We start from the raw sequence: 24925 nt of genomic DNA, 5'->3' as shown, positions 1-24925 counted from the left end.
CTTTTATTTCAGTTTAGGCTTTTTAATACTCAATTTTGACAAATAAAAATGGTTTGTAAACTAAGTGAACAATCGATGTTGAAAGTGATTACAAACTGTCAACAAATGCTTGTTTTTCTTATGTGAAAGTGAACGTCAACAGAAGTTTTAATCCAGTCTATACAATTACATGTATAAAGCACATTCTACTAGCAGCAAACCATCTTCTCACACATACATGTGTTACCACAGTTTAAGACTTTGTTAAACACAATACCACATTTATAAATAATGCCTTCGACAGTTTACAACATCATTCAAATTACAGTCTCCATCACTTGTCTTTCTTGCTCTCTGAACTCTCTGTCTGGTTTCTCGTTTCAAGCTCATTACTTTCCTCTTCTAGCTCAAAATCATTGTGTTCTTCTTTCAAGCCACGACTTTTATTGAGCTTTTTGGATTTTTGGAGGATCTCATTGAGGTTAAATTCTCTGATAATGTTTTCCTGAAAAAAAAAAAGACAAAAAATTGCAGTAGCAGTAGTGCGTGAATTCAACATCTTTGTCATTTTTTTTTACTCATTTCACCTCATTAAAAGTCCAAGACACAGCTCTTCCTTTGTTGTCAACCATTGGGCGTCTCATTAGCTCCCGATCTCCTTGGATTAGGACCAACGTTGGAAGCTGCTTTGACAGTGGTGATGTGCTAACCCTGTACCTGTTCAACACATAAACACAATAAATCGTCTCTCAGAGAATTAGCTAAACAACAAAACTGCAAACAACAGAAAACGAACTTTTGAGAAACCTCTCCATAGCGTCCAATGTCAATTTTGCCAAACCGAAGTCCAGGACAGTTGTATCTGTGAGATTCAAGGTATAACACTTTGTATTAATATTTATAAATGTGTTTTAAAGGGGTAAATTGCAACAGAAATAAATTATTTCCTACTTGAGGGAAAGCTCGGCAAAAACAGGAGCAAATGACTGACAGTCGGACGACCAGTTTGCATAGAATTCAACAATCCATGTGACGCGACTATCTTGCTGGAGCTCCTCCTAAAAACGGATCCAAACACGAGTTGCATTTAGTAACGTGGGGCTTTTAATTCATTACTTTACTCACATCTATGGTCTGGTCACTGAAGTATTTAATATATTCTGGTCCCATGTACAGAGGTGGCTTACAGGTCATCACAAATGCTGTGGGATTAAAAGGAAGACAATGATTATAAGAATACAATACCTACATATTTAGTAGAACGGATTAACTAGGTTTGAATTTCACAATTAAGTTGGCTCATTGTTAATCTCCAGTAGCAGTAGAAGCAGTAGTTATAATGTATTTAGTTTTATACATCTTAAGTTCAGACTTCTTTAGAATTTTCTTCTGTTGGGACGATGTTTCAGTCCGGGTTTGAAAACAGCTGCTCTAGTTTATTTAGGATGTAATGTGATTTGCTGTTTTTATCTTTTTTGTTTGTTTGTTTGATGAATTAGTATTTTTTGGCATTGTTAAGTGAAAAGCTACAATTATTATGATTATGATTAAATGATTATTATTATTATTGTGTGTGTGTGTGACTGACCCAGACAGAGTACGACGTAAAGGATCCCGAGTCGGATGTCGACTCTGAAGAATAAAATGACATTTGCCACTTTGCTGAAAAGGATAATGTTTCCAATGTGCTGCTCCAAAGTAACTGAAAAAAGAAAGAAGATCAGGACCAGATCAGGAGTGTTTACAAAACAGTAGTTACTAGGTAGTTGCAATATCATTTTGCAGATAAAGAAGAGTTACAGATGTTCAAAAATATGCACTGTCCCTTTCAAATAAACAAAAACACAACATCAATTACTATCTCGGTGTAATCCCTCATTCGTCCAGGCGTGTTCCATAGTAGAAAGAGTTGTTTGTTTCAACAGAAATTTCAAGGGGGGAGTTTCTGTTGAAACAAACAACTCTTTCTACTTCAGGAAGGCTCCTCCCAATGGGCGGGTCTTACCACAGAACAGTATTAATATCGGAGTTCTCGATCTAAATTCTTTTATTGACAATGACTCTTGGATGAGAGTCGAAACGTCTATTTTTCAAACTGAGTCCAGATGACTACAACTGAAGCTTTTTCTACTATCAATTACTATCAGCGCCAATCTTGACCCAGCTTAAAAATAAATCATGTATTTGAGATTGTTTACCCCTCACCATGTGTGCAGTGCCATCAGGCCTTTCTTCATTGTTTAAAGTCAAAACACACACAAAAAAAGTATAAGGGCCACTTACTTGCTCTTCTGTTTTTCATCATCACAATGGCACAGAGGAACATCAGAATTTCCCATTCTCTCTGCAAAACAAGTTATAGGAAATAAATGGAACATATTTTTATATATATATATACACACATGCAGATGAACGCAACCCACACACCCCACACCATATTTAGCAGCAGCTCCACATTTAGTGCAGCCCTGTCCCACCATGGTCACACTCACCCAGTCAAAGTCGCAGGAGTTGCCGTCTTCTCGCTGTGAAGCCAAGTGTTCGCAAAGTCCCGGCGCTTTCCGCACGGCGACAAACGCAACGGTCATAAGCAGCGAGACGACGTAGTACGGTTTGAGGAGCCATTTGTATATTTGGGGCAAGTGGTAGAGGAAAGTGACAACTCCCGTGACCAGGCCCATGCTCGCTGCAGACGCCACCGGACGACAGCCGTCAAAGTGGAATTTGACAGCTGGAGTGAGGGGAAAGGCTGCCAGGTTTTGAGAAAGCGACCCGAGCCCGGCCCCGGTCCAGCCCCACAACAATAAGTACAATTAAAAAGTAAATTAAAAATAACTTTCTGTTCAAACGCTGTGTGTACACGTTCCACGACTTTAAAATGTGAATGAATCTGTAATGAACCGAATTGTGTTATTAAAAATAAAGATTTGCTTCAACGGAAGAAATCTGGACACAGTTTTACACATCAAATATGTGTGACCATTCAACATACATCCAAAAGTCATTTTCAATCTCCAGACTAAACCTGGTCCAAAAACTCAACCTTTACACCAGAAAACGAGAAAACAAAAGTCAAAAAGTGATGTAAAACGTACACAAAGTGATTAGTTTGAATCTTGCTCTTACATATATATATTTTTTCTCCTTAATTTTGAGAATTTTCGTTTTTTTCTTTCAAAATTTACTACTCATCAAAAAAAAAGAAACCCAAAGTCGCTATAAAGCAGTGGACATGGCAACTCTGGAAGGAGGAGTTAACTGCGCATGCGCCACTACCCCAGACGGAGTGTATTCGAGTGTAGTTATGATGGATCTATTATAATATCAGTTATGGATCTATTATAATATCAGTTATGGATCTATTATAATATCAGTTATGGATCTATTATAATATCAGTCATGGATCTATTATAATATCAGTCATGGATCTATTATAATATCAGTTATGGATCTATTATAATATCAGTCATGGATCTATTATAATATCAGTCATGGATCTATTATATTGAGTGTAGTCGATATTGTAATAGATCCATGAGTTTATTGGGCCGTAGCGCTTCCCGTACTTCTGGCGTGTGTGGGTCCCAGCCATGGGGTCCCAGCTCACAGGGGTATAAAACGCAATGCAGCAGCAGATAAACTCCTTTAATGGACATACCTTTAAGCAGATCTTAACAAGTCTTTACATTTAATAAACAAGCATCCAACAGGACTTTGTGATCACTGCAGTGAAGAAGACTCAATCAAGCATGTCATCATTCAGTGTGACAAGTACAGCGAGCAAAGGCAGAGGATTATCAATGAGCTGAGAAACCTGGGGCATATTTAAAGGTCTTAAGCAGAAGACTTCAATTAGATTCTTGAAGGAGACAGGCCTGATTAACAGAATTTAGTTATTGTGTGTTTTTGTTTGCTTGTTTGTTTGTTTGGTTTAATCTTACTTTCTTTGGGGAGAAGAAGACGTCTCCTGTTCACACTCCAATACAGTAGGTGGCGTAAATGCACCTAAATGTCGACTGCCTCTCCCTATATATTAAAAAGAAGAAGGATTGCTTCTGGCGGGCAAAATCAAAACATAAACAACAGCAAAACGTGTGGAAACGGAGCAACAAAACCGTGTGAAAATGGAGCAACAAGACGGCGATTTTGGCAAAGAAACTGAGGAAGAAGCTGTGACGGAGCCTAAAACACTTAAAGCTCCGAAAACGTCTTGTAAAAAGACTAAATCGAGTAGTAGTGCGACGAATGACTACGAAACAGAAGCTCGATTCAGCCGACTCAAACTCTTCGAGAAAGTGATGCAAAAGAGTTTAGATAATTTTATTGAAATTGCCAGGTAAGATTAAATTAATTGTGCATTTAATCAGCTGGAAATGTCCGCAGTTTGTCTTGTTTTTTTTAATTCTCCAGTATAAAAACATCGAGTTCATAATAACCATGCATTTTCTCATCAATAACACAATAGTTTGAAGAACAATTCACCTTTTTTTACTGTCTCTTTGGTTTCTCCTGCAGTTTCAACAGATTTACCAGCACCTTTCGGCCACTTCATAAGAAAAACCCACAGCGTATGGAAAGCATTTATAAGCAGTTTATTGAAGAATTGAAGGGAGCCATTCGGGTTTGTCACTAAAACAAACGTATAATCAATGCATTAATACACCCAGCTCCACTACATGCTTGTTTTACTTTTAAGTGTGTTTTGTATCGTGTTTTAAAGGTTGACATTACCAGATTAATTGAAGAAGGACGGTTGGAGACTAAACTCTATGAACTGGATAAACTGGAGAGTGATGCCAAGAATAAAATGGATCCTGCATGGTATATTGTTGTTATTATTTTCCCCCACCCACCCTCCATTACAGCTTCATATGTAAGTGTAATTTGTCGACTTGAATTCATCTTATTTGTTCCTTAGGCGTCCCTCTGGAGTCCCTGAACAGGATCTTTGCAGTTTTCTGATGCCATATTATCAAAAACAGGAAACCTACATGCGGCGGGAGCTTAAGAAAATCCAAGCTGATAATGCTGTCCTAACAGAGAAGGTGCTGGCAGGGAGAGAGCGTCTTTCTCACACTGAGCACCATATTTCAGCAGCCGTAGAAGACTGGAAGGTAAGGCTATAAAGCATGAGATTGGTTGTTTGTTTGGATCATAATGGTAACTTAAAATGCATATTATAACAGGTTAAACTACACATTTCATTAAATCGTAGCGGACATGATTATGTTTTAGATTTGACTAAAGATTTTGCCTTGTTCTGTTTGTGACAGCGGCTGTGACATAGGCGTCGTTACCCGATTTGGAACATTCCTAATTAAGCTCTTTAAATCTTAGAAAGAGTAACAAACTCTTTCTAAGATTTAAATAGTTTAAATTTAGATCGTTTTAGCTCATCATCCAACTTAGCTGTTTTACATCTTACGTCAGACTTTACTCAGCTCTGTTCTGTTTTCTGGCGTTTTTCAACAGCTCAAATGTATAATTTTGTATGGACTTCGAGCAGGTATTTGTCAGAAATACTGTTATATTAAAAAAGTAAATAAGCATTGATTGAACTAATAATGTTTGTCCTAAGTATGGTTACTATAGCAACTTCAGCGCTTGTGGCAAATTATCTGGGTTTGTGCAGTTCAAAAACCGTACCAAATCGGGTAATGACAATGGTAGAGTTAATTCCACAACTTGACAACAGACTTCTGTTATTGTGTTTTAGAACTCGGTACAACATTTATTCTTCAATGTTTCTTCACAAATTGCAACTTGATTGATGTAAAACTATGTTAAATATTTACCACAGGAACTATCCCACTGAAAAAAAGTATTAATTTAAAAAACTTGCGAACTTGTCATGCACCTTAAAGTACATCTACACTAGGGGGGGGATTGATAAACATATATTTTTGTGTGTAATAAACACAGATAATTTACTTTTTTTAATCTGGTATAAATGTAAGTAAGTATAAATTTAAATAAAATTAATAGAAAAATTATTTACATTGAGTACTCCAGATCATAAGCGTTCCACTGCATTCCCACCCCCAATCTACACACTCTTGTATATTGGGATTATCTAGATTATGATGGCTGTTATTGTGACTTTGCAGCTTTAAGACATGGTTTCAAAGTCAGTAAAGTTTTTCTGTACATAGATGGCATCTTATATGCTTGATACATTATTGAAAGTGAAATTGTACAGCAATAATTCTAAATAATAAAGAAACGATAACTTAATGTTTCTTCTCCCCAGATATCTGTGACAGAATTTGAAAAACTGGCATCAGCCCTCAGTCCTGATGTTACTGACCTGTGAACTGTTCAAATCAATAATAAAGTTAATTTGAGTTTTAAAAGTGTTTGTTTTCGCTGATTATTTGCTCCATTGTGTGCAATATGTACTGCTTTCATGCTAATTCAACAGAGTACTGCAGCATATATATTGTTTGACTACATCCATAGGTGTATTATTAGTACCGTCATTACGGTAGCGCATCTTTACGCAACAGTACGGTAAAGAAAACTGCCACAAAGCGGCCTCAGCTGCGGAGTGCTTGCTGTGGACATATGCTGTCTGCGAGTCTTCTCCTAGTAAACATTCTTCTTTAGTTAGACATGACAGAAATGTTTTCGACTATGTTCGGCCAAAATGAAGCCCAGGGACCACCGGGCTCCGCTGCTTTGGGGTTTGGATCGGGGAAGCAGCCGCAAAGCCAAGCGTCTCAGCCGGGTCAGATGCCAACACAGATCGGGGATGAGGGGCCTATTTTACGAAAGCCCGGTGCCTCGAACGAGCCCTTCTATTTACTGCGGGATCTACCCGGTAAAATTGGACTTCCAACCTCTGAATATATCTTGTCATATCTATATATTTTGTTAATGACCTGCTGTTGTTTATTTGGTCAAACGCAATCAGTTTGTAAACAAATGCTAGCTTGCTAGCATGGCATTAGAGAGACATCAGGTACTACGACAGAATCAAGGAAGCTCGATTGTGTACATGCCAATTCCAATTAATTACATAATGCATATAGTATATTGCAGCTGAGGTGTTTTATATAGTTTCATTTTTTAAATTGTGTAATATGTTTAGTGTTAAGTCTGTAGTGGCTGGGCTGCATAACGGCTTTAAACAACTACTCTTTAAAAAAGTGCAAGTTATCCGGGAAAACATTGATGTATTTCTCTGTTTTGTTTAGTTGGAAACGAATTGACAGGCAATTCTAATCTAATCACACACTACAACCTGGAGCACGCGTACAACAAATTCTGTGGGAAAAAGGTGAAGGAGAAGCTGAGCAACTTTCTTCCAGAGTTACCAGGTAATCTACTGACCGTGTTTTTTCCATGACTGTAAAGTGACTAGTATCACAACAATGGAACGTTATGCTGTACCAATTCAGAGCTTTACAATGTCCTCTAAAGCAGGTGTTTTATAACTTTACAGGCCGGGACCCCCAATATAACTATGCAACAGACTACATTCAAATGAAATATGGACGTCTGTAATACTTTCGTTGTCAACCTTTTAATATTAGCCTTATTTGTATTTACTGTAGTAGTTTGCTCTGTTAACTGACACAATTTCACTAAAAAACACAGTTTTCAATTTAAGAAAATACATCATTATAAATGTACATCTTGAAATTATCTCGTGACCCGGTAAGTCCTGTCCCCCACTTTGGGAACCACTACGAAAGGCTTAGATTATAGGATTTATGTGGGATTTATTTAGATATTCTGGCATTCTCCCAAATAATTCCTTATAATAAATGCTGTCTATGCTTCTTAATGCTTCACTCAAAAAGGAGAAAGTTTGTTGTTGTTTTTTAAATAAAAGAAATTCGTCACACAATATTCTGGATCATGTTCATATCATGGAATGAATAGTTCCAATTTAAAAAAAACAAGATTACGTGCACATATGTTTGGCTGGAAGAAAGGGTCAACTTGAACATTCAGTTATAGTATTAAAGTTTTTCCGTCTGGGCGACGCCATTAACATAATCCTTTTTTATCCCGTAGGCTTTATTAGACGGGAAAGCACAGTGTGAAATGGGGATGAGAGAAGGGAGGACATGCTGTAAACTGTCGAAGTCGGGATTCGGACTCTCGTCATTGCGGCCTGACATATGTGTGCTGTGCTATAAGCATTCGACCACCGGGCAGCACATAATCCTTCTTCACGTTATATTAGTTAACATACGGCTGCCGACCTCGAGAGAAAATAAGTTCTACACTGACCTAAAGCCATTTTCGGGGCTCCCGGGGAATCGGTGCATTGTTGACTTGTTGGTCACATGAACATATTTTATGGCATATTTTAGCGGCAAAAATGTTCCCTCGTTCTTGCTCGACCGGAAGTGCCAACGGAAGTTCTGATCTGTGGGGAAAAGTGAGCAGGGAAAAAGGTCAATAATAGACTCTTTATTTGTCCCACAATGGGGAAAATTCTATCTGTGCAGAGGCCGCAACTGTTTTATAAAGCATGACTCCGGGTTCTGTGGCTTCCTCCCACTGTCCAAAGACATGCCTGTGTTAAGTAAATTGGCCCCTAGTGAATGAATGAGAGTGAATGGTTTGTATGTGCGTCTATTTCTCTGTTAACCCTGCGATAAGCTGGCCCCTGTTCAGGGTGTGTCCGGCCCGAGGCCCAAAGACACTGGGATAGGCTCCTGTCACCTGCGACCCCCAACAAGAACAAGCTGTAAAAAAATAAATGCTAAGTAGTATATTGAAATGAGTTATGGTAATTATTTTGACAAAACTGATGGCCTGTCATATCTAGATTTTAACATGTTCTTGCTTTTCATTATATTTGCTTTATTATTCTCTTTGTTGTCTCATAGGTATGATTGACTGCCCGGGCACACAAGATGGCAGCTCTTTGAGATCTTTGATCGATAAACCTCCAGTGTGTGGAAACTCATTTAGTCCATTGACTGGTGCCCTTCTCACAGGCTTCAGGCTCCACACAGGACCGGTACCAATCAGAAAATCTAAATGTCTTCACATGAGGAGAGCATGAATTCTCATTGACACTGTTCTGTCTTTGCAGCTTCCAGAACAATACCGTCTAATGCACATACAGCCGCCAAAGAAGAAGAGCAAACACAAGCATAAACACCACAGACTGCAAGACCCACTACCACAAGGTATCGTGTTATATTTTTGATATATATATATATATATATGTTTTATATGCCGTACATGTGCACTGGGCAAGTGTATTCAAAAGCGCCTTACTTTCTGACTTTATAGAAACTCCATCAGACTCTGATCCCAAAAAGAAGAAAAAGAAAAGAGATGATGATCCTGACCGCAAGAAAAAGAAGAAAGATAAGAAAAAGAAAAAGGTATTTTATATATTTTAATTGTATTGTAATGGCATTTATCTTTACTTGCATATACACCTATCCAGTTTTAATTTGTTGTGAATCTGTTTTCAGAATCGCCACAGTCCTGACCATCCTGGCCTCACTGGCTCACAGCCAAACAGCAGTAGTCTTAGATAAAACAATTACTATGTACATATGTATAGTATGACTTTGCATTTTATAAGAGTGTATGTGTTTTACAAATAAATGTATTATAAATACAAGGGATAAATTGCAATAATGTGTTAGTATGAATGGAGTGAAAGGATTTGATTCTTCAGTATCTGCTGTGGTGTGTGTGAGCAGGTCCCATGTACCTGTGTCTCCTGGATTTTGGTATAATTTCACAGAAATTGCAAAAATAAACTATGGTTACTTTTTAAAGTATATATCAACATAATGTTATTTTTCAGGAAAAAGTTTATTTTAATGCAGAAAATACAGAATGGAATAGTTATATTCACTAGAGAGTAAGAATGTGATGCAGTGTTTAACTGTTCCAAGTAAAATTCTTACGGTAGTAGTACGGTAGTGTGTTAACCCAAAACATGTTATGACATAGCATAAAATACATGTGTCATCACAGAATGGCTTTACAAAAAATAAATACCACGTGGGTACTATGAGCAAGGACATAAAGGCAACATCTAGTATTTACAAAGCAAAAGCAGAAATGCAGGTCCATTTTTTGAAATCAAAAACTACAAAGTTAACAAAACTAATGCTTCCCTTTTAGATCTAGGACAAATACTCTTCAAAACATGGGTGCTCCCATTTCTATGTGTAACAGTAGAATGTTAGAAAGTGTTGAATATACTGTACACTGCTGCATACATTTCATCAGTCACATGTCCCTATGTTTGCCTGTTAAAATGACTAAAACTCTTGAAAACTTAATCATGGAAAAACTGGAATATATATATTCCAATCATACTATCCTTATACTATCAATGAATGCAATGAAATACAATCAAATCAAGTATACTTGTGCAATGATTTTGAGATTATTTACAAACCAAAAAACATTTGGTATTCATATCTGTTTGCAAGAAAACAACACATGGATATTAAGGAGGTAGATGTCTGGTGTTTCCACAACCAGCCAATGCGGTGCCCCCAAAGTTAAAAATCTATTGTGCGCAATTGTTTATTTATTCTGTATATAAACAATAGCACACTCAAAGTAACGTATATGCGCACACAGTACATTACAGAATACATTTAAATTAATATATTCATAAATCTTTGGTTTCATGTTGTGGGAGGGTCAAGTACAATGAGATCCATAGTTCAAGACTTTGTCAGACTAGGATAAGTGAAATATATGGCTTTAAATCACAAATCAATCTAATTTGGCTCCTGGATCTAAATAAAAAATAAATATACATGCTCACGAGTCACAACAGTACAAGTGAACACACTGCAGCAGATACAAAAACAACAGCATTGCTTTGAAAAATACTGACAAATAAACATGGTTAGCAAAAAGATGTTTCAAATAAAATGGATGGACTGCTATTGAAGAATCCAGGCACATACATGAATCCTACTTTTTCTTCATCTCAATCATTGACTGTTGGATCCATTAAGCATCCACTGCAGCAAAGCCATTGGAGTGGGGCTTGTGGCCATTGGCCACCGCGTGGTTTAGTGCCTGCATCTCTTGGCTCAGTTGCTTATCTCTGGCTTCTTTTTCTTTCAACAGATGTCGTCGATGGTAAAACAGGTATCCCGGCAACAGGAACCCAAACAGGGACAAGATTAACAGGCCGAGATTGATCTAAAAAAGTACGGATGATATTTGCTAAAATGATAACCGTTCTGATACAAACTGATGTAACCAAAACATGCACATTAGACAATCTTCAAGTTTGTTTGTCCTGACCAAGCTCAAGATCTGCATATGGTCCTCTTATGCCTTGTACTGCAGCTGCTCACTACTCCTGACATGTTGCCCCAGTGACACTTGGTGGAAGCATGGGTCAAATGCAAAGTGAATGGCTCTCTCTCGAGGGTCTAAAAAAGGGTACCCCTTAATAATTGGAGAAATATTTTCTTTCCTTGGCCTTTTACATCACACAACATTAACTAATGTTCTCAAAAGGGCTGTCGTTTTTTTTAGTCTAGTAATGGCTCTTTACCCTGCTGGTTTCTACATTCCTTATACATACCCAGTATGGATTTCCATTCAGTGACCCGACCATTGCAATGAAGAGTGGCTGCTGCAGTAGAGCGACCACTGCACTAATCATGGACTGGAGACCAGTCAAGGTCCCAAAATGGTTGGATGGGTATCTATGGGAGGCAAAGGAGATTACTCATGCACACCTCAAGTACGCATTTATAATTGGTGTTTATATTTATAATGCATTGGAAGCTATGTATTTTGCATGATATTGTTTAGATAAATGGTATTTTACGTACACTGCAGCATAGAGACCTCCACAGCACGAGTGAATGAATCCTCGTACCATAGTGTGAAGAATGAAAGTCAGGAACTATAACAGAAGAAGTTTGATTAGGTTATTTTTTCTTTTTCTTTTTGAGGGAGAGATTTTAAGTATTGTATGTATTACTTGAAGAGGAAGATTGTCAATGAGACAACATACTCCAAAAAGAACCAGGAGCACGTTGGTGAAGATGAAAGCTCTCATGGCATTGGTGATTTTCTGGATCGTACGGTCTCTCCTGGGCCCACAGCTTTGACTGAGAGTAGAACACGTTATAGAAAATCTCACAGGAAAAACACTACTGCATAAGTGATCTTGCAATTCATTTAATTACCTCATCTCAGAGGTTTCTTTCTCATCTGCACAGTCTTTCATTTTCCAGTCCATAATGTAACCAATTAACGGACAAGTAATAAGGCAAAGCAGCTGCATAGTACCAAAGATGGAGGAGTAGGAACTCACTAAAAGAAACGGATAAACTCAAGCTTATACAGTAACTTATATAAGTGCAGTCAAAAAGGACAACTCTAACAACCAAGAGGCCCACCTTTTTGTTCTGTCACACTAATCAGTTCTTCAGATGCTACAAAAATAAATCAACATTAAATTAGAAAGTATTTCTAGTTTAGTTGCTAAAATGTAATACAATATTTTGGACACTTACGGTGTTCCTCTCCATGAGTTACCATATACTCAAGCATCTTATTCATTGCACCCATGAAAAAGATGATGCGTAGCTGGGACATCCCCATTGTGACAAGACTCCAGAGGAAAATGGCAGAGAAGACAGAACGGCGAAAGGGCACATTTTCTGACAGAAGATGTTAGGCTGTAAGTACACTGATAAAACATTTTTTTTCCCAATGTATTTTGGTCTGTAAACGCACTGGCTGTAGATTCAGAGGATGTGGCCAGTTTCTCTGAAGAATTATAGTGCACATCTCCATTTTTCTCCTGCAGTTTCTGTTCATCTGCCTTTGTGTCTGATTGTGGAAGCTCTTTTGTTGTGAGAATCTTGCTGTTGATCACATGTTTTGAAGTTATTAAGTGAAAAAAAAGAGAAACATTTTGAAGGAGAGAGAATATCACCTATAGTCCACTTCATCGGGTGTGGGGAATCCATTTATTGGCCAATTGAAGAAACAATTGAAAAAGACAAAACCTGCAAGTCCTGCCCACACCCACATGATCACATGGAAGGTCACATGTGCATTGTATATCAGCTGGAAGGAAGCAAAAACAATCCAAATATATTCTAATAATGCCAAGTATGCCAACAATAGTGTTGACCCTTTTTGTATATTACCTTTACTCCAGGAAAGGTTACAGCTGAGGACGCATATGAGCCAATCATCAGAGACATGATAGTGGAGCTAAGAGCTCCAAACATGTTAGGAAGCTGCAAAAGAATATAAAAGTTAATAACAATGGCCATAGGGGATAAATAGTGTAATTATGCTTTGGCCCGACAGAGGGCAGCCTGCTGCAGCAGTCACAAAAGGCCAACCTATAAACCTGAGCTACTTACTAAAGAGTCTGCACTCATTTACCCAGTCTACCACAACACAGCAGCCTCATTAAACAAATATTAGTTTCCATGTCATGAGGACACATGGAACAAAGTGACCCAATTCGCGCCATGACCTCACAGTTCTCACCAGATGAAGCCTTACTCAAACCTTGGTCATTATTTTTGCCATTTCAACAAATTCTCAAGATTAAAAACAGCTCATCTGGAAAACTATACATTACTCAAAGCATGGGCACCAGGCACTAACACATCATATATTAGGTCAACTTATGTACAGGAGTAAGCTTAACTTTAACACAATGACCAATTGTGTGGTCACTACACAGTGTTTTTAATCCGAATCTTAAATGGGTCAATATCAAATCACATGTGTGGGATTGTTCTGGTGCTCTATGTTTTGAAAACTCTTGCAGCAACTAATCTCTTTTGGTTCGAACTACTCTCTAATTTCACTTTGCTGGTCATAACAAGAACTACAATGCCTCAAGACAAGATTAAAAAAGAGCTGTCAAACAAAAATGAAACCTTCTCTATATGTTGACTGCAATACTATCAATATATAGGATTAAAGGAGCCGGTAGAAGAAGTGCTCTGGCCGAGTAGATAAGAGTGTGATGACAGTTTGTCACTGACAGTCTGGTGTTTTGAATCCAGAGAGAAACTCAAGGTCACTTTGCGCTGAAACAGCATGGTTGTGAGTTCAACAGGAAAATAAGTCTTTCCCGGAGGATGTTTTGGAGAGAGTCTCCAGAGGAAAAACTTCCAAAAAAACGTCTCTACACAGTTTCTAAGAATCAAATATTTCACAAGTCGCCTCTGACAATGTCATCCAGAGCCTCTTCTATGAACACATTTTGCCTTCTCTCTAGAGCTGAAGACAGCACAGTGAAATGTCCCGTGCCTTCAGATGACAAACAGCTACAGCCACTGCGTGTATGAGCAGAGAGTGCATGTGTCACAGCATGTGTCTTTCCCACGACAGTTCTAAGAGCACTCATAAAAGACATATTTCACACATAGATATTCAACACGTTACGGCTGGAAATGCTTAACATGGGGATGAGGACTGTAACATGTGACTGCATGGAGTCACACCTGGGTCAAGTGAGAGTCTGTAAAGTTGAGAGAAAGGACGTTTTCTTTTGGTCACTTGGTCCAGGCTTTATACCTGCTGTGCTCACTCACTGGGGTGAAGTAAGTCTTTAATTAAACGCTAATTACTAAGTGAATCAAGTGAGATTCTACCATAATCTCTAAGACCTCAGCTCAAGATGTATTTAAAAAAATACAGAAATTATCAACAAACAAACAATCAAACATAGTTTGCTTTAGTCAGTCAGTAGGCAGCTTCCTTCAGAAACACTATCATTCTCACACTAACTCAGCTCAGATTTCTTTTTACATTATACATGGAAATGTGTGTCTTTGAGTTGTGTTTATTTTCCCCCCTTTCATTTTCTGCCTTTCTTTTTGGTGTGAATCAGAACCTACTACTTACTGTGACTGGAGTCAGCAATGAGGATTACAGAGTGAAAGTAAGGTATGAGCACCATCATCCAGTGAACAACTTTTAGCCTTCTGGAGATGTAACTGAATTATTATTACAATTAATGTTTTCTTTTTGATTTACTTATTTGTTTAAGCGTAATAGTTTGCAGCAAAAGTTTGCAGCAAAAGTGTGCTATACTATAAAAAATCTTGAAACAGTGCTGTCCGGTGGTGGAGTGGTTAAGGCAGCAGCACACATATGCCCGGTCCCATGTGAATCCCGACAATTTACTGCATGTCCTCCCTACTCTCTCATCCACATTTCACACTTAGCTTTCCTGTGTAATAAAGCCTTTAGGCCAAAAAAAGTCTAAATCTTAAAAACAAACAAAGAAATTCTGGAAACAGCCATAAATGATAAATCTAATTCAAACACTGAATAAAACACAATGTCCAACCTGAAAATGACAGAGAAGTTCAACTTAACACTTATGTCTGAAAATGTTCCTTGGACAACCAAAACAAATATTTTTGGGTGAAATCACTGTGTTTTTCAAAGACTTATATAGACCTATATAGGGAACAACTGTGATACCAAAAAACAAGGGAAGGTGACATCAATATTTCAGATAGAGGTGAGTGGGCAGGACCTTCTTGAGGGTGTGTGACCCACACTGAACCTTCATTGGTTGAAACACAAATAGGACACTTTCCATCTGGGCAATGTCATGTGATTATGGAAACATGCTCAACCAAATGTACAATTGAAATATTTGGCAGGACACAGAGGGAGACTATAAAACTCAGTTGATAATGTTGGGACCAGCTGGCCAGCAGCAGCACATGCCTGACAGACACATAAACAAACTGTTTCTTCAGCTGAGAAGCTCAGTATTTCAGCTACCAATACGCTCCAGCCATTGTTTCAGAAATGTATGATAAATCAGGGACTCTGCTCAAGCAAATAAAAAAAATAAAAATAAAAAAGACAATATACAACCGGTTGATATATTAGAAATTATAATAGAATTTCTTACCGTGAGAGAAGTGAAAGTCAAACAGATGCCCCCAAAGCCATTTAGAGAGAGAGCCAAAAAGATAAGTCCTGACAACTCTGAAAGCAAATATAAAAAGTTGTTTTTATCACACTAAATGTATAATTCTATAGAAGCATATTCAGTTCTGTATGAATGCTTCAGCTCAGGTTATACTTACTATCAGGGTCATATGTGGACACAGCCATGATAATACAGGACAGACCGAAACAAGAGCTGAGAAGCAAATGAAAAAAAATAAAAATACACATTTAATATAATACGATTTTACATTTTACAAAAGTGTACGGTACACACATATAGGACGTAGGAAGTCAATAAAAGTTTCAGGGACTTACTGAATGAATGTGACATGGTATGTCTTGTGTAATACAATTTATTAACCTTTTTTAAAATAAAATCCCAACATGTCATATTACTGCATACTTAAGTGATAACTAATTGTGTTCTTGTGTTGCGTATGAGCTCTACCACACCTCATCTTCTAGATAACCTACATTGATAAATTTGGCACAAAGGAATCACCCCCCCTCTGAAATGTAATTTGGTAACCTCTCCTGTAGTTAACATGGATTATTTTGCTATTTAATAACTGCAAATCAACACTACTGTATATAGAAAGTGAAAAGTGTATTTCTGAAGACTTTACCTGCCCACGAGACGAATGGGGCGCGGCCCATACCTATCCATGAGAATACCAAGAGGCAAGGTGGTGGCGCTCAGCAGGAATGAGCCTATTGTGAAGCCCAGGTTTAACATTTCCTCCTGGTCTACACAAGTGAGCCACTCTTCAGCATCTCCAGCAGAGGCATTACCCAAATGCACAATCACGGAATCATTGTCTGTACAGAAGCAAGGATCCAATGTAAGTCTCTCATGGAGGATGTCCATAACATACCTGTAAGAATACCTGTGCAGAGGTGAGAGTAGAAGCCTTCCCTTTTTAACATGATGAGCAGGGAGCCCCAGCCCAAAAGGACAGCCGAGCACAGGAGGTTTTCCAGCACGGCTGTCACTGCCATCCACCAGCGCCTCCGGTAGGCCTGGACCAGAGAGGGTGCCATTGCAGCTCTGTGGAAATGAAAAGAGGATCCTTAAAAGAAGTATTTCACAGACACTTTAGCAGTTATTTGCGATCAATCCTTTACAAAAGAAGCAATAGATGTGTACGTTTCAGACATTACACAAAACATTATCAATCACTGTGCATCAAACAAAGGTGTTATTTAAACCTCCTGTGATCCCTAATGACATTATTTGGTTATTAAGACCAACTGAAAAGCAAACACATGGAACAGGGAACTACATCATCTACCAGCTCGGTGAGAGTGACCCTGACCATTACCTCAAGGATCACATCCCATTTGGCTCTGAGGCAAAACGTAAGTCAGAGGCAAAGGGGTCACCAGGAGTTAAGAGTAGGTGCCTTCAACACGAGAAGCTTCACGTTAGTTTTAATAAGTGTGCCCCCATTGGTAGCCTGAGATCACCCAATAGACTGATCTGTCTCTGCGTGTGCTCTGCATAGGTGCTCAGGGGCCGTGTGTCTAACACAATAATACACACTCCAATGAGCAGCCTTTGAACTGAAAAGAGGGATTTGTCTGTAATTGAGACCTCATTCTGAAAATCCACTTAGGACTCTCTCCAACCAAGAAGAGGCACACATTCTCTCATCCGTCCAATTCAAGTTGAATAATGTTAATTACACTAAAAGGTTCACAAAGGGCTATAGACAAAGCTTCTCAAACCTTTTATGACCCATGGGAGATTTAAAAAGTATGCACGCCCCCCCACAGCCTCTGGGACAGCGCGACATCACACACAGACTGCTTTCTGTGTGGAGCTGACTCGTACCGTGTATGTTTTATTGTTTCATTGTCTTCAGAGCCCATGGGATTATAGAGGAACTGAATGCACCCATATGCTTTATATCACATGACCGGTCAGTAGCAGAGCAAGTTCAACTGTTAGATTCAAAAAGGGGAGTGTAGCATCCAGTCGAATTAAGAAGGCAAGAACTGATGGATAAAGAACATGTCTGTCACATGTAATGTGCGCACATTTCTACAAATGTCTTGCCCCCCATGGCACGACTCTGCAACCCAATATTTGACTGGACTAAAATTGTATTATTTTTCCAATGCAACAGTTATGTTGATGTAATGTATTGGTTGATATGTATTTAGATAGATCATCATAACAGCCTAAACAGCCGAATCATAACAGCCTAATCGCACATGTATATTATATTATATATATATATATATATATATATATATATATATATATATATATATATATATGATTATAAGCATGTAATCATAAAATTATTGTAGGCCATTTGGCACATATTCCATACACAGCACATTCAAATATTTTGTATAAAAAGGCTTTGGTAAACAATGGTCACATGGACAAATTTGATATGTTATGACCACCATCAACACACAAAGTATTTGACGTCATCCACAGAAGACTGTCTATTTGAGATCATATGAGGTGACTCAAAAATTCAAAACATGCCACTAATGTAAACTAAGGCGACACACGATACTGAATGATCAGCCATTTACACAGTATTTTACATTAATAACAATGGACCAGGCTGCCTTCACTTACTCTGCTTATCTACATTCCTCCTGGTTTGTCATTAATTGCTCGGGGCACAAACCTGTAGCTCTTGCATTCAGAAGAGACTGGTGACGAGAAGGTCAACAAAGCAACAGGCACCTTTTAACATGAAGGGTCATTGCTGTTTATGGCTGGCAGGCAGTTGTGACTTGTGAACTCCTGTTATAAAGCGATGAAGTGTAAGAGAGGGAGGTGTAGCTGATGTCTGGACGGACAAAGGAAATCTATTGGCCAATAAGGACATCCTTAAATACCTGGGCACACGCTGATGCAATGTTGCAAATTACTAGACCTGGGATGTCCAGAGGTTTTAAAGTGCCACAGCACCTTCACTTCAGTCTCAAAAACCCAAAGCTGGGGTGCCTAATGTTCATATTGTGAAATAAGGAAGTAGGTATTTATTTATATTCTAACTCATTCCCTCTCTCACAGATAAAAAAGTTGGGTACCCCAGCTTTCGTATCAGGTCTCTGTTTAATTATTGAGGATATAAAGACAATCTGAGCCTATAGGAAACCAGAGAGCCAATAAAATGTGGTCTAAGTGCCACACTTTTGTTTGGAAACCCCTTCTCTCGGCCATGTGAGGAGTATTTTTCTGTCATTTTTATTCTTATAGTCTACAGTAAAAAGGTGTTTTAGATTGTTGAGTGAAGGCTACTCTATCCGCGTCTCCTTCACTGTCTCTCTTGTCACGCACTTTTAAGATGACTTACTGCACCACATGGGACATATGTTTATCGAGCTCACCAGGCCATAAAGAGTCCCAGGGTAAACTCTTTATTCTCACATCTCTGTATAATAATAAACCACACGCAGTAGGGGCCTCTGTTCTCAAAAAGAGTCCAACAACGCGGCCCCATGACGGTGACTATGATGCTGTGCTCGGTGCCGGCCGGCAGCTGTCTCTCCCCGGGCATGACCTCAGCCCTGGGTCCGATTACCAGCGTCGGGAGGCGGCCTCTCACAGCCACAGCCCCCGTGAGTCCCGGAACCGACTTTGGAGGACACGTGCATGACCACATAATGTTACATCTCTAGACGACCTGCTATTTGAGAGAGATTTTGACAGACAGTGAAACAATGCGTCACCTGATGCGTTTAAAGACACGTGGATAAGTGGATGAAACTACCAAATCAACAAAATTCACCAAAACCGTCGGGATTTGTATTTTTTTTGTGTGTATTTGAAGTATTTTTTTCTAAACCCGTGCAGCAGCATTCTGTTTAAAGACATAAGAACCCGTTTTAAAAAATAAAATAAAGTCAACACAACTCCCTTTGTTATATTCTCACCGGAACTATGAACCAACCAAACGTAAAACAAAAACGTGACCACGCTCCTCTTGATTGATAGTGAAAACTGTAATTTGTACTTTTTTTTTTTTTTTTAATTACATGAATAACTTTATATTTTGAAATCTAAAAAACTTAACTGGCTTTTGTATAATTTTCTTTAAAACTGAACAGTGACAATGTGATGAGTTTTTAGCTGGGCGTAAACTGTAGTATTTCCGTGGAAAATGCCCGCTCTTTTCTGGTTATCGTCACACTCACAGTTCTCACAGGAACGTAAAGCTACCCTGTTTATACCAACTAAAAAAAGCGAATCATTATTAATAACAACAACTGTAATTCAACATTAAATTCCTTTCCCACTATAACAAAGTACTTTTGTCGGACACTCTCGTGCCACGTGTTCTTCCAGCCGCCGCCTCCCCCCGTCATTCAGGTAATACTACAGTCACTACACAGTCACACATTCAAACAAAGGTAAAAATGGACTTACTCGTATTGTAGTTTATGACTTCTGAAACAAAGACTGGGTAGGACGAGGTTGATGTTTTTTTGTTCAATATGTGTTAAAACATTAAAGTATATCGCCGCTTTCTCTCAGCCGCATGTCACTATGAATGAAAGAAAATGCGGAAGAAGAACGTGGGATGCTTTCTTTCCCACGACTAGTTGTTTCCTGGAGTGCCTTGCTAGTTTTCTGTCTCAGCCTACTTGACTAACCCTCCCTTCTTTCCCTAATATGACTCTAATGCCCTCCCCTTGACTGCAGGGGAGGAGAGTGCTGCCATTCATAACTCACTCACTCACTCTAGGCGTTCCTGTCTTCTGAGGATCACTTCTGTTTTATTTCCCTTCCAGCCTTTTGATACAGCCACGCCATTGTCTTTAAATGTGTCCAATTGTGTTGGAATTAATTAACAAATGTATGTTTTTTTAAGACAAGTTCTGCCAAGTTACACAATCCAAACATGGAGTTGAAGGCTACGCGGGGATTAAAAGCACATGATGTTGTGGGAAATCCAAAGCAATGACTCCAGTAATGCATTCAGCGTGATGTTAAACACAAATACTACTGTTCAACACAAATACTACTGTTAAACACAAATACTAGTGTTAAAAACAAATACTACTGTTAAACACAAATACTACTGTTAAACACAAATACTAGTGTTAAAAACAAATACTACTGTTAAACACAAATACTAGTCCATCCATCCATCTTCTGCCGCTTTATCCGGGGCCGGGTCGCGGGGGCAGCAGTCTGAGCAGGGACTCCCAGACTTCCTTCTCCCCAGACACTTCCTCTAACTCCTCCGGGGGGATCCCGAGGCGTTCCCAGGCCAGCCGAGAGACATAGTCTCTCCAGCGTGTCCTGGGTCTTCCCCGGGGCCTCTTCCCGGTGGGACATGCCTGAAACACCTCCCGAGGGAGGCGCCCAGGAGGCATCTGAAACAGATGCCCGAGCCACCTCAGCTGGCTCCTCTCGACGTGGAGGAGCAGCGGCTCTACTCCGAGCTCCCCCCGTGTGGCCGAGCTCCTCACCTTATCTCTAAGGGAGCGCCCAGCCACACGGCGGAGGAAACTCATTTCGACCGCTTGTATCCACGATCTTGTTCTTTCGGTCACTACCCAAAGCTCATGACCATAGGTGAGGGTAGGAACGTAGACCGACCGGTAAATAGAGAGCTTTGCCTTTCGGCTCAGCTCCCTCTTTACCACAACGGTCCGATGCAGCGACTGCATCACTGCAGCCGCTGCACCGATCCGCCTGTCGATCTCACGCTCCATCCTTCCCTCACTCGTGAACAAGACCCCGAGATACTTGAACTCCTCCACTTGGGGCAAGGACACCCCACCCACCTGGAGAGGGCAAGCCACCTTTTTCCGGTCGAGAACCATGGCCTCGGATTTGGAGGTGCTGATTCTCATCCCAGCCGCTTCACACTCGGCTGCAAACCGTCCCAGTGCATGTTGCAGGTCCGGGTTTGATGGAGCCATCAGGACAACATCGTCTGCAAACAGCAGAGATGAGATCCTGTGGTCCCCAAACCGGACACCCTCCGACCCCCGACTGCGCCTAGAAATTCTGTCCATAAAAATTATGAACAGAACCGGTGACAAAGGGCAGCCCTGGCGGAGTCCAACATGCACTGGGAACAGGTCTGACTTACTGCCGGCAATGCGAACAGAGCTCCTGCTCCGGTCATACAGGAACCGAACAGCCCTGAGCAAAGGGCCCCGGACCCCGTACTCCCGGAGCACCCCCCAAAGGACACCCCGAGGGACACGGTCGAAAGCCTTCTCCAGATCCACAAAGCACATGTGGACTGGTTGGGCAAACTCCCATGAGCCCTCGAGCACCCGATGGAGGGTATAGAGCTGGTCCAGTGTTCCACGACCAGGACGAAAACCACTCTGCTCCTCCTGAATCCGAGGTTCGACTATCGGTCGGATTCTCCTCTCCAGTAAGCAGCAACAAATACTAGTGTTAAACACAAATACTAGTGTTAAACACAAATACTACTGTTAAACACAAATACTAGTGTTAAAAACAAATACTTCTGTTAAACATAAACACAAATACTACTGTTAAACACAAATACTGCTGTTAAACACAAATACTAGTGTTAAAAACAAATACTACTGTTAAACACAAATACTACTGTTAAACACAAATACTGCTGTTAAACACATATAAACACAAATACTAGTGTTAAACACAAATACTACTGTTAAACACAAATACTAGTGTTAAAAACAAATACTTCTGTTAAACATAAACACAAATACTACTGTTAAACACAAATACTGCTGTTAAACACAAATACTATTGTTAAACACAAATACTACTGTTGAACACAAATAAACACAAAACTACTGTTAAACACAAATACTACTGTTAAACACAAATACTACTGATAAACACAAATACTGCTGTTAAACACAAATACTACTGTTAAACACAAATACTGCTGTTAAACACATATAAACACAAATACTATTGTTAAACACAAATACTACTGTTGAACACAAATAAACACAAAACTACTGTTAAACACAAATACTACTGTTAAACACAAATAAACACAAATACTGCTGTTAAACACAAATACTGCTGTTAAACACAAATACTACTGTTAAAAACAAATACTACTGTTAAACACAAATACTAGTGTCGGTGTAATCCCTCATTCGTCCAGGCGTGTTCCATAGTAGAAAAAGCTTCAGTTGTAGTCATCTGGACTCAGTTTGAAAAAATAGATGTTTCGACTCTCATCCAAGAGTCATTCTTTTATTGACAATGACTCTTGGATGAGAGTCGAAACGCCTATTTTTTCAAACTGATTCCAGATGACTACAACTGAAGCTTTTTCTACAAATACTAGTGTTAAAAACAAATACTACTGTTAAACACAAATACTACTGTTAAACACAAATACTATTGTTAAACACAAATAAACACAAATACTACTGTTAAACACAAATACTACTGATAATCACAAATAGTACTGTTAAACACAAATACTATCAATCGTACGGTGATCGGATCACGCGTATTTCTATACTTATGATCAAATGAAGGCATAGAGTGGAGGATTCTGATCACGCATATTTCTTATGATCAAACGAGGGCAGAAAGCGGAAGATTCGAGATGTTCTATGTTCTCTTGTAATTTTTATATACACAGTACAACTTGCGGTGCCACCTGTGAGCAGCTGGTGCACAAAACGCTGTGACGAGCCCCAGTGCGTGTCTTCATGCTTCGTGCACATTTTACAGACTGACTACATCCCGATGCCTCTATGCACCTTCACTTTAGCCCTGTGAGGAACCTTCGGACCAGTGAACCTTTAAACTACTACTGTTAAACACAAATACTACTGTTAAACACAAATACTACTGCTAAACACAAATACTGCTGTTAAACACAAATAAACACAAATACTACTGTTAAACACAAATACTACTGCTAAACACAAATAAACACAAATACTACTGTTAAACACAAATACTACTGTTAAACACAAATAAACACAAAAACTACTGTTAAACACAAATAAACACAAATACTATTGTTAAACACAAATACTACTGTTAAACACAAATAAACACAAATACTACTGTTAAACACAAATACTACTGTTAAACACAAATAAACACAAATACTACTGTTAAACACAAATAAACACAAATACTACTGACACAAATAAACACAAATACTACTGACACAAATAAACACAAATACTACTGTTAAACACAAATACCCAGTGGGTTTATATTGTGTTATTATGTTGACCCATTGACCTTTTCCTGGACCCCAACGTGGGATGTCACGACATCACATTTGAGAGTCACGATTATTGCGAGGAGAAATATCGCAATTTTTACGATTCATCACGATTATCAGTAAGCTTGTTGACCCCTCCTCTCTCTCCTCCTCCTCACTTCTCTCTCTCTCCTCCTCCTCACTTCTCTCTCTCTTCTCTCTCCTTTCCTCTCCTCCTTACTTCTCTCTCCCTCCTCTCTCTCTCCTCCTTACGTCTCTCTCCCTCCTCTCTCTCTCCTCCTTACATCTCGCTCCTCTCTCTCCTCCTCCTCACTTCTCTCTCTCTCCTCTCTCTCCTCCTCCTCACTTCTCTCTCCCTCCTCCTCACTTCTCTCTCCCTCCTCCTCACTTCTCTCTCCCTCCTCTCTCTCTTCTCTCTTTCTTCCTCCTCCTCACTTCTCTCTCTCCTCTCTCTCCTCCTCCTCCTCACTTCTCTCTCCCTCCTGTCTCTCTTCTCTCTCTCTTCCTCCTCCTCACTTCTCTCTCTCTCCTCTCTCTCCTCCTCCTCCTCCTCACTTCTCTCTCTCCTCTCTCTCCTCCTCCTCACTTCTCTCTCTCCTCCCTCCTCCTCCTCACTTCTCTCTCCCTCCTCCTTACTTCTCTCTCCTCCTCCTCACTTCTCTCTCCCTCCTCTCTCTCTCCTCCTTACTTCTCGCTCCCTCCTCTCTCTCTTCTCGCTCCTCTCTCTCCTCCTCCTCCTCCTCCTCACTTCTCTCTCTCTCCTCTCTCCTCCTCACTTCTCTCTCCTCTCTCCTCCTCCTCCTCCTCACTTCTCTCTCTCCTCTCTCTCC

At 39.5% G+C, this 24925-nt stretch overlaps 4 protein-coding genes across 4 annotated transcripts; 2 read left to right on the top strand and 2 right to left on the bottom strand.

Annotated features, from left to right (window-relative positions):
- Positions 1-209: 209 nt before the first annotated feature.
- Positions 210-2695, bottom strand: tmx2a (thioredoxin-related transmembrane protein 2a). Its single transcript, XM_072437788.1, has 8 exons — positions 2472-2695; positions 2263-2323; positions 1568-1681; positions 1105-1181; positions 931-1037; positions 776-841; positions 567-696; positions 210-484 (listed from the first exon to the last, which is right to left on the bottom strand). The coding sequence occupies exons 1-8, from the start codon at positions 2658-2660 to the stop codon at positions 314-316; spliced, it is 915 nt and encodes a 304-aa protein (XP_072293889.1). The 5' UTR covers positions 2661-2695; the 3' UTR covers positions 210-313.
- A 1326-nt stretch (positions 2696-4021) lies between these two features.
- On the top strand, positions 4022-6300 carry pmf1 (polyamine modulated factor 1). The gene is made up of 5 exons (XM_072433407.1): positions 4022-4315; positions 4495-4600; positions 4700-4800; positions 4898-5093; positions 6230-6300. Exons 1-5 carry the CDS (start codon positions 4104-4106, stop codon positions 6290-6292), a joined length of 678 nt encoding a protein of 225 aa, XP_072289508.1. The 5' UTR covers positions 4022-4103; the 3' UTR covers positions 6293-6300.
- A 234-nt stretch (positions 6301-6534) lies between these two features.
- On the top strand, positions 6535-9594 carry med19a (mediator complex subunit 19a). Its single transcript, XM_072437785.1, has 6 exons — positions 6535-6799; positions 7176-7298; positions 8826-8959; positions 9035-9131; positions 9238-9332; positions 9426-9594. The coding sequence occupies exons 1-6, from the start codon at positions 6592-6594 to the stop codon at positions 9489-9491; spliced, it is 723 nt and encodes a 240-aa protein (XP_072293886.1). The 5' UTR covers positions 6535-6591; the 3' UTR covers positions 9492-9594.
- A 336-nt stretch (positions 9595-9930) lies between these two features.
- slc43a1a (solute carrier family 43 member 1a) lies at positions 9931-18661 on the bottom strand. Its single transcript, XM_072437784.1, has 15 exons — positions 18611-18661; positions 16788-16948; positions 16527-16719; positions 16038-16093; positions 15860-15936; positions 13110-13202; positions 12893-13026; positions 12691-12821; positions 12468-12614; positions 12351-12386; positions 12138-12264; positions 11930-12059; positions 11778-11851; positions 11525-11648; positions 9931-11133 (listed from the first exon to the last, which is right to left on the bottom strand). Exons 1-15 carry the CDS (start codon positions 18628-18630, stop codon positions 10939-10941), a joined length of 1698 nt encoding a protein of 565 aa, XP_072293885.1. The 5' UTR covers positions 18631-18661; the 3' UTR covers positions 9931-10938.
- Positions 18662-24925: the final 6264 nt, after the last annotated feature.

Source organism: Eucyclogobius newberryi, unplaced genomic scaffold, assembly GCF_026437365.1.
Source record: "Eucyclogobius newberryi isolate DKJ021-1_F unplaced genomic scaffold, fEucNew1.0.hap1 SCAF_11, whole genome shotgun sequence".
Lineage (NCBI taxonomy): Eukaryota > Metazoa > Chordata > Actinopteri > Gobiiformes > Gobiidae > Eucyclogobius > Eucyclogobius newberryi.
This window is presented reverse-complemented; position numbering and strand designations above follow the sequence as displayed.

Bases quoted from the DNA above. Each gene is read 5' to 3' on its own strand.
- med19a (XM_072437785.1), top strand. From the start codon at position 6,592: ATGACAGAAATGTTTTCGACTATGTTCGGCCAAAATGAAGCCCAGGGA. The intron at 6,800-7,175 runs GTAAAATTGGAC...TGTTTTGTTTAG, and splicing joins TTTACTGCGGGATCTACCCG to TTGGAAACGAATTGACAGGC. The intron at 7,299-8,825 runs GTAATCTACTGA...GTTGTCTCATAG, and splicing joins CTTTCTTCCAGAGTTACCAG to GTATGATTGACTGCCCGGGC.
- pmf1 (XM_072433407.1), top strand. From the start codon at position 4,104: ATGGAGCAACAAGACGGCGATTTTGGCAAAGAAACTGAGGAAGAAGCT. The intron at 4,601-4,699 runs GTTTGTCACTAA...CGTGTTTTAAAG, and splicing joins AATTGAAGGGAGCCATTCGG to GTTGACATTACCAGATTAAT. The intron at 5,094-6,229 runs GTAAGGCTATAA...TCTTCTCCCCAG, and splicing joins CAGCCGTAGAAGACTGGAAG to ATATCTGTGACAGAATTTGA.
- slc43a1a (XM_072437784.1), bottom strand. From the start codon at position 18,630: ATGACCCTTCATGTTAAAAG. The intron at 13,027-13,109 runs GTAATATACAAA...GCTTCCTTCCAG, and splicing joins TAACCTTTCCTGGAGTAAAG to CTGATATACAATGCACATGT. The intron at 12,615-12,690 runs GTGCGTTTACAG...ATCTTCTGTCAG, and splicing joins ATCCTCTGAATCTACAGCCA to AAAATGTGCCCTTTCGCCGT.
- tmx2a (XM_072437788.1), bottom strand. From the start codon at position 2,660: ATGGGCCTGGTCACGGGAGTTGTCACTTTCCTCTACCACTTGCCCCAA. The intron at 1,182-1,567 runs GTCAGTCACACA...TTAATCCCACAG, and splicing joins TTACGTCGTACTCTGTCTGG to CATTTGTGATGACCTGTAAG. The intron at 485-566 runs GTGAAATGAGTA...TTTTTTTTTCAG, and splicing joins TGTCTTGGACTTTTAATGAG to GAAAACATTATCAGAGAATT.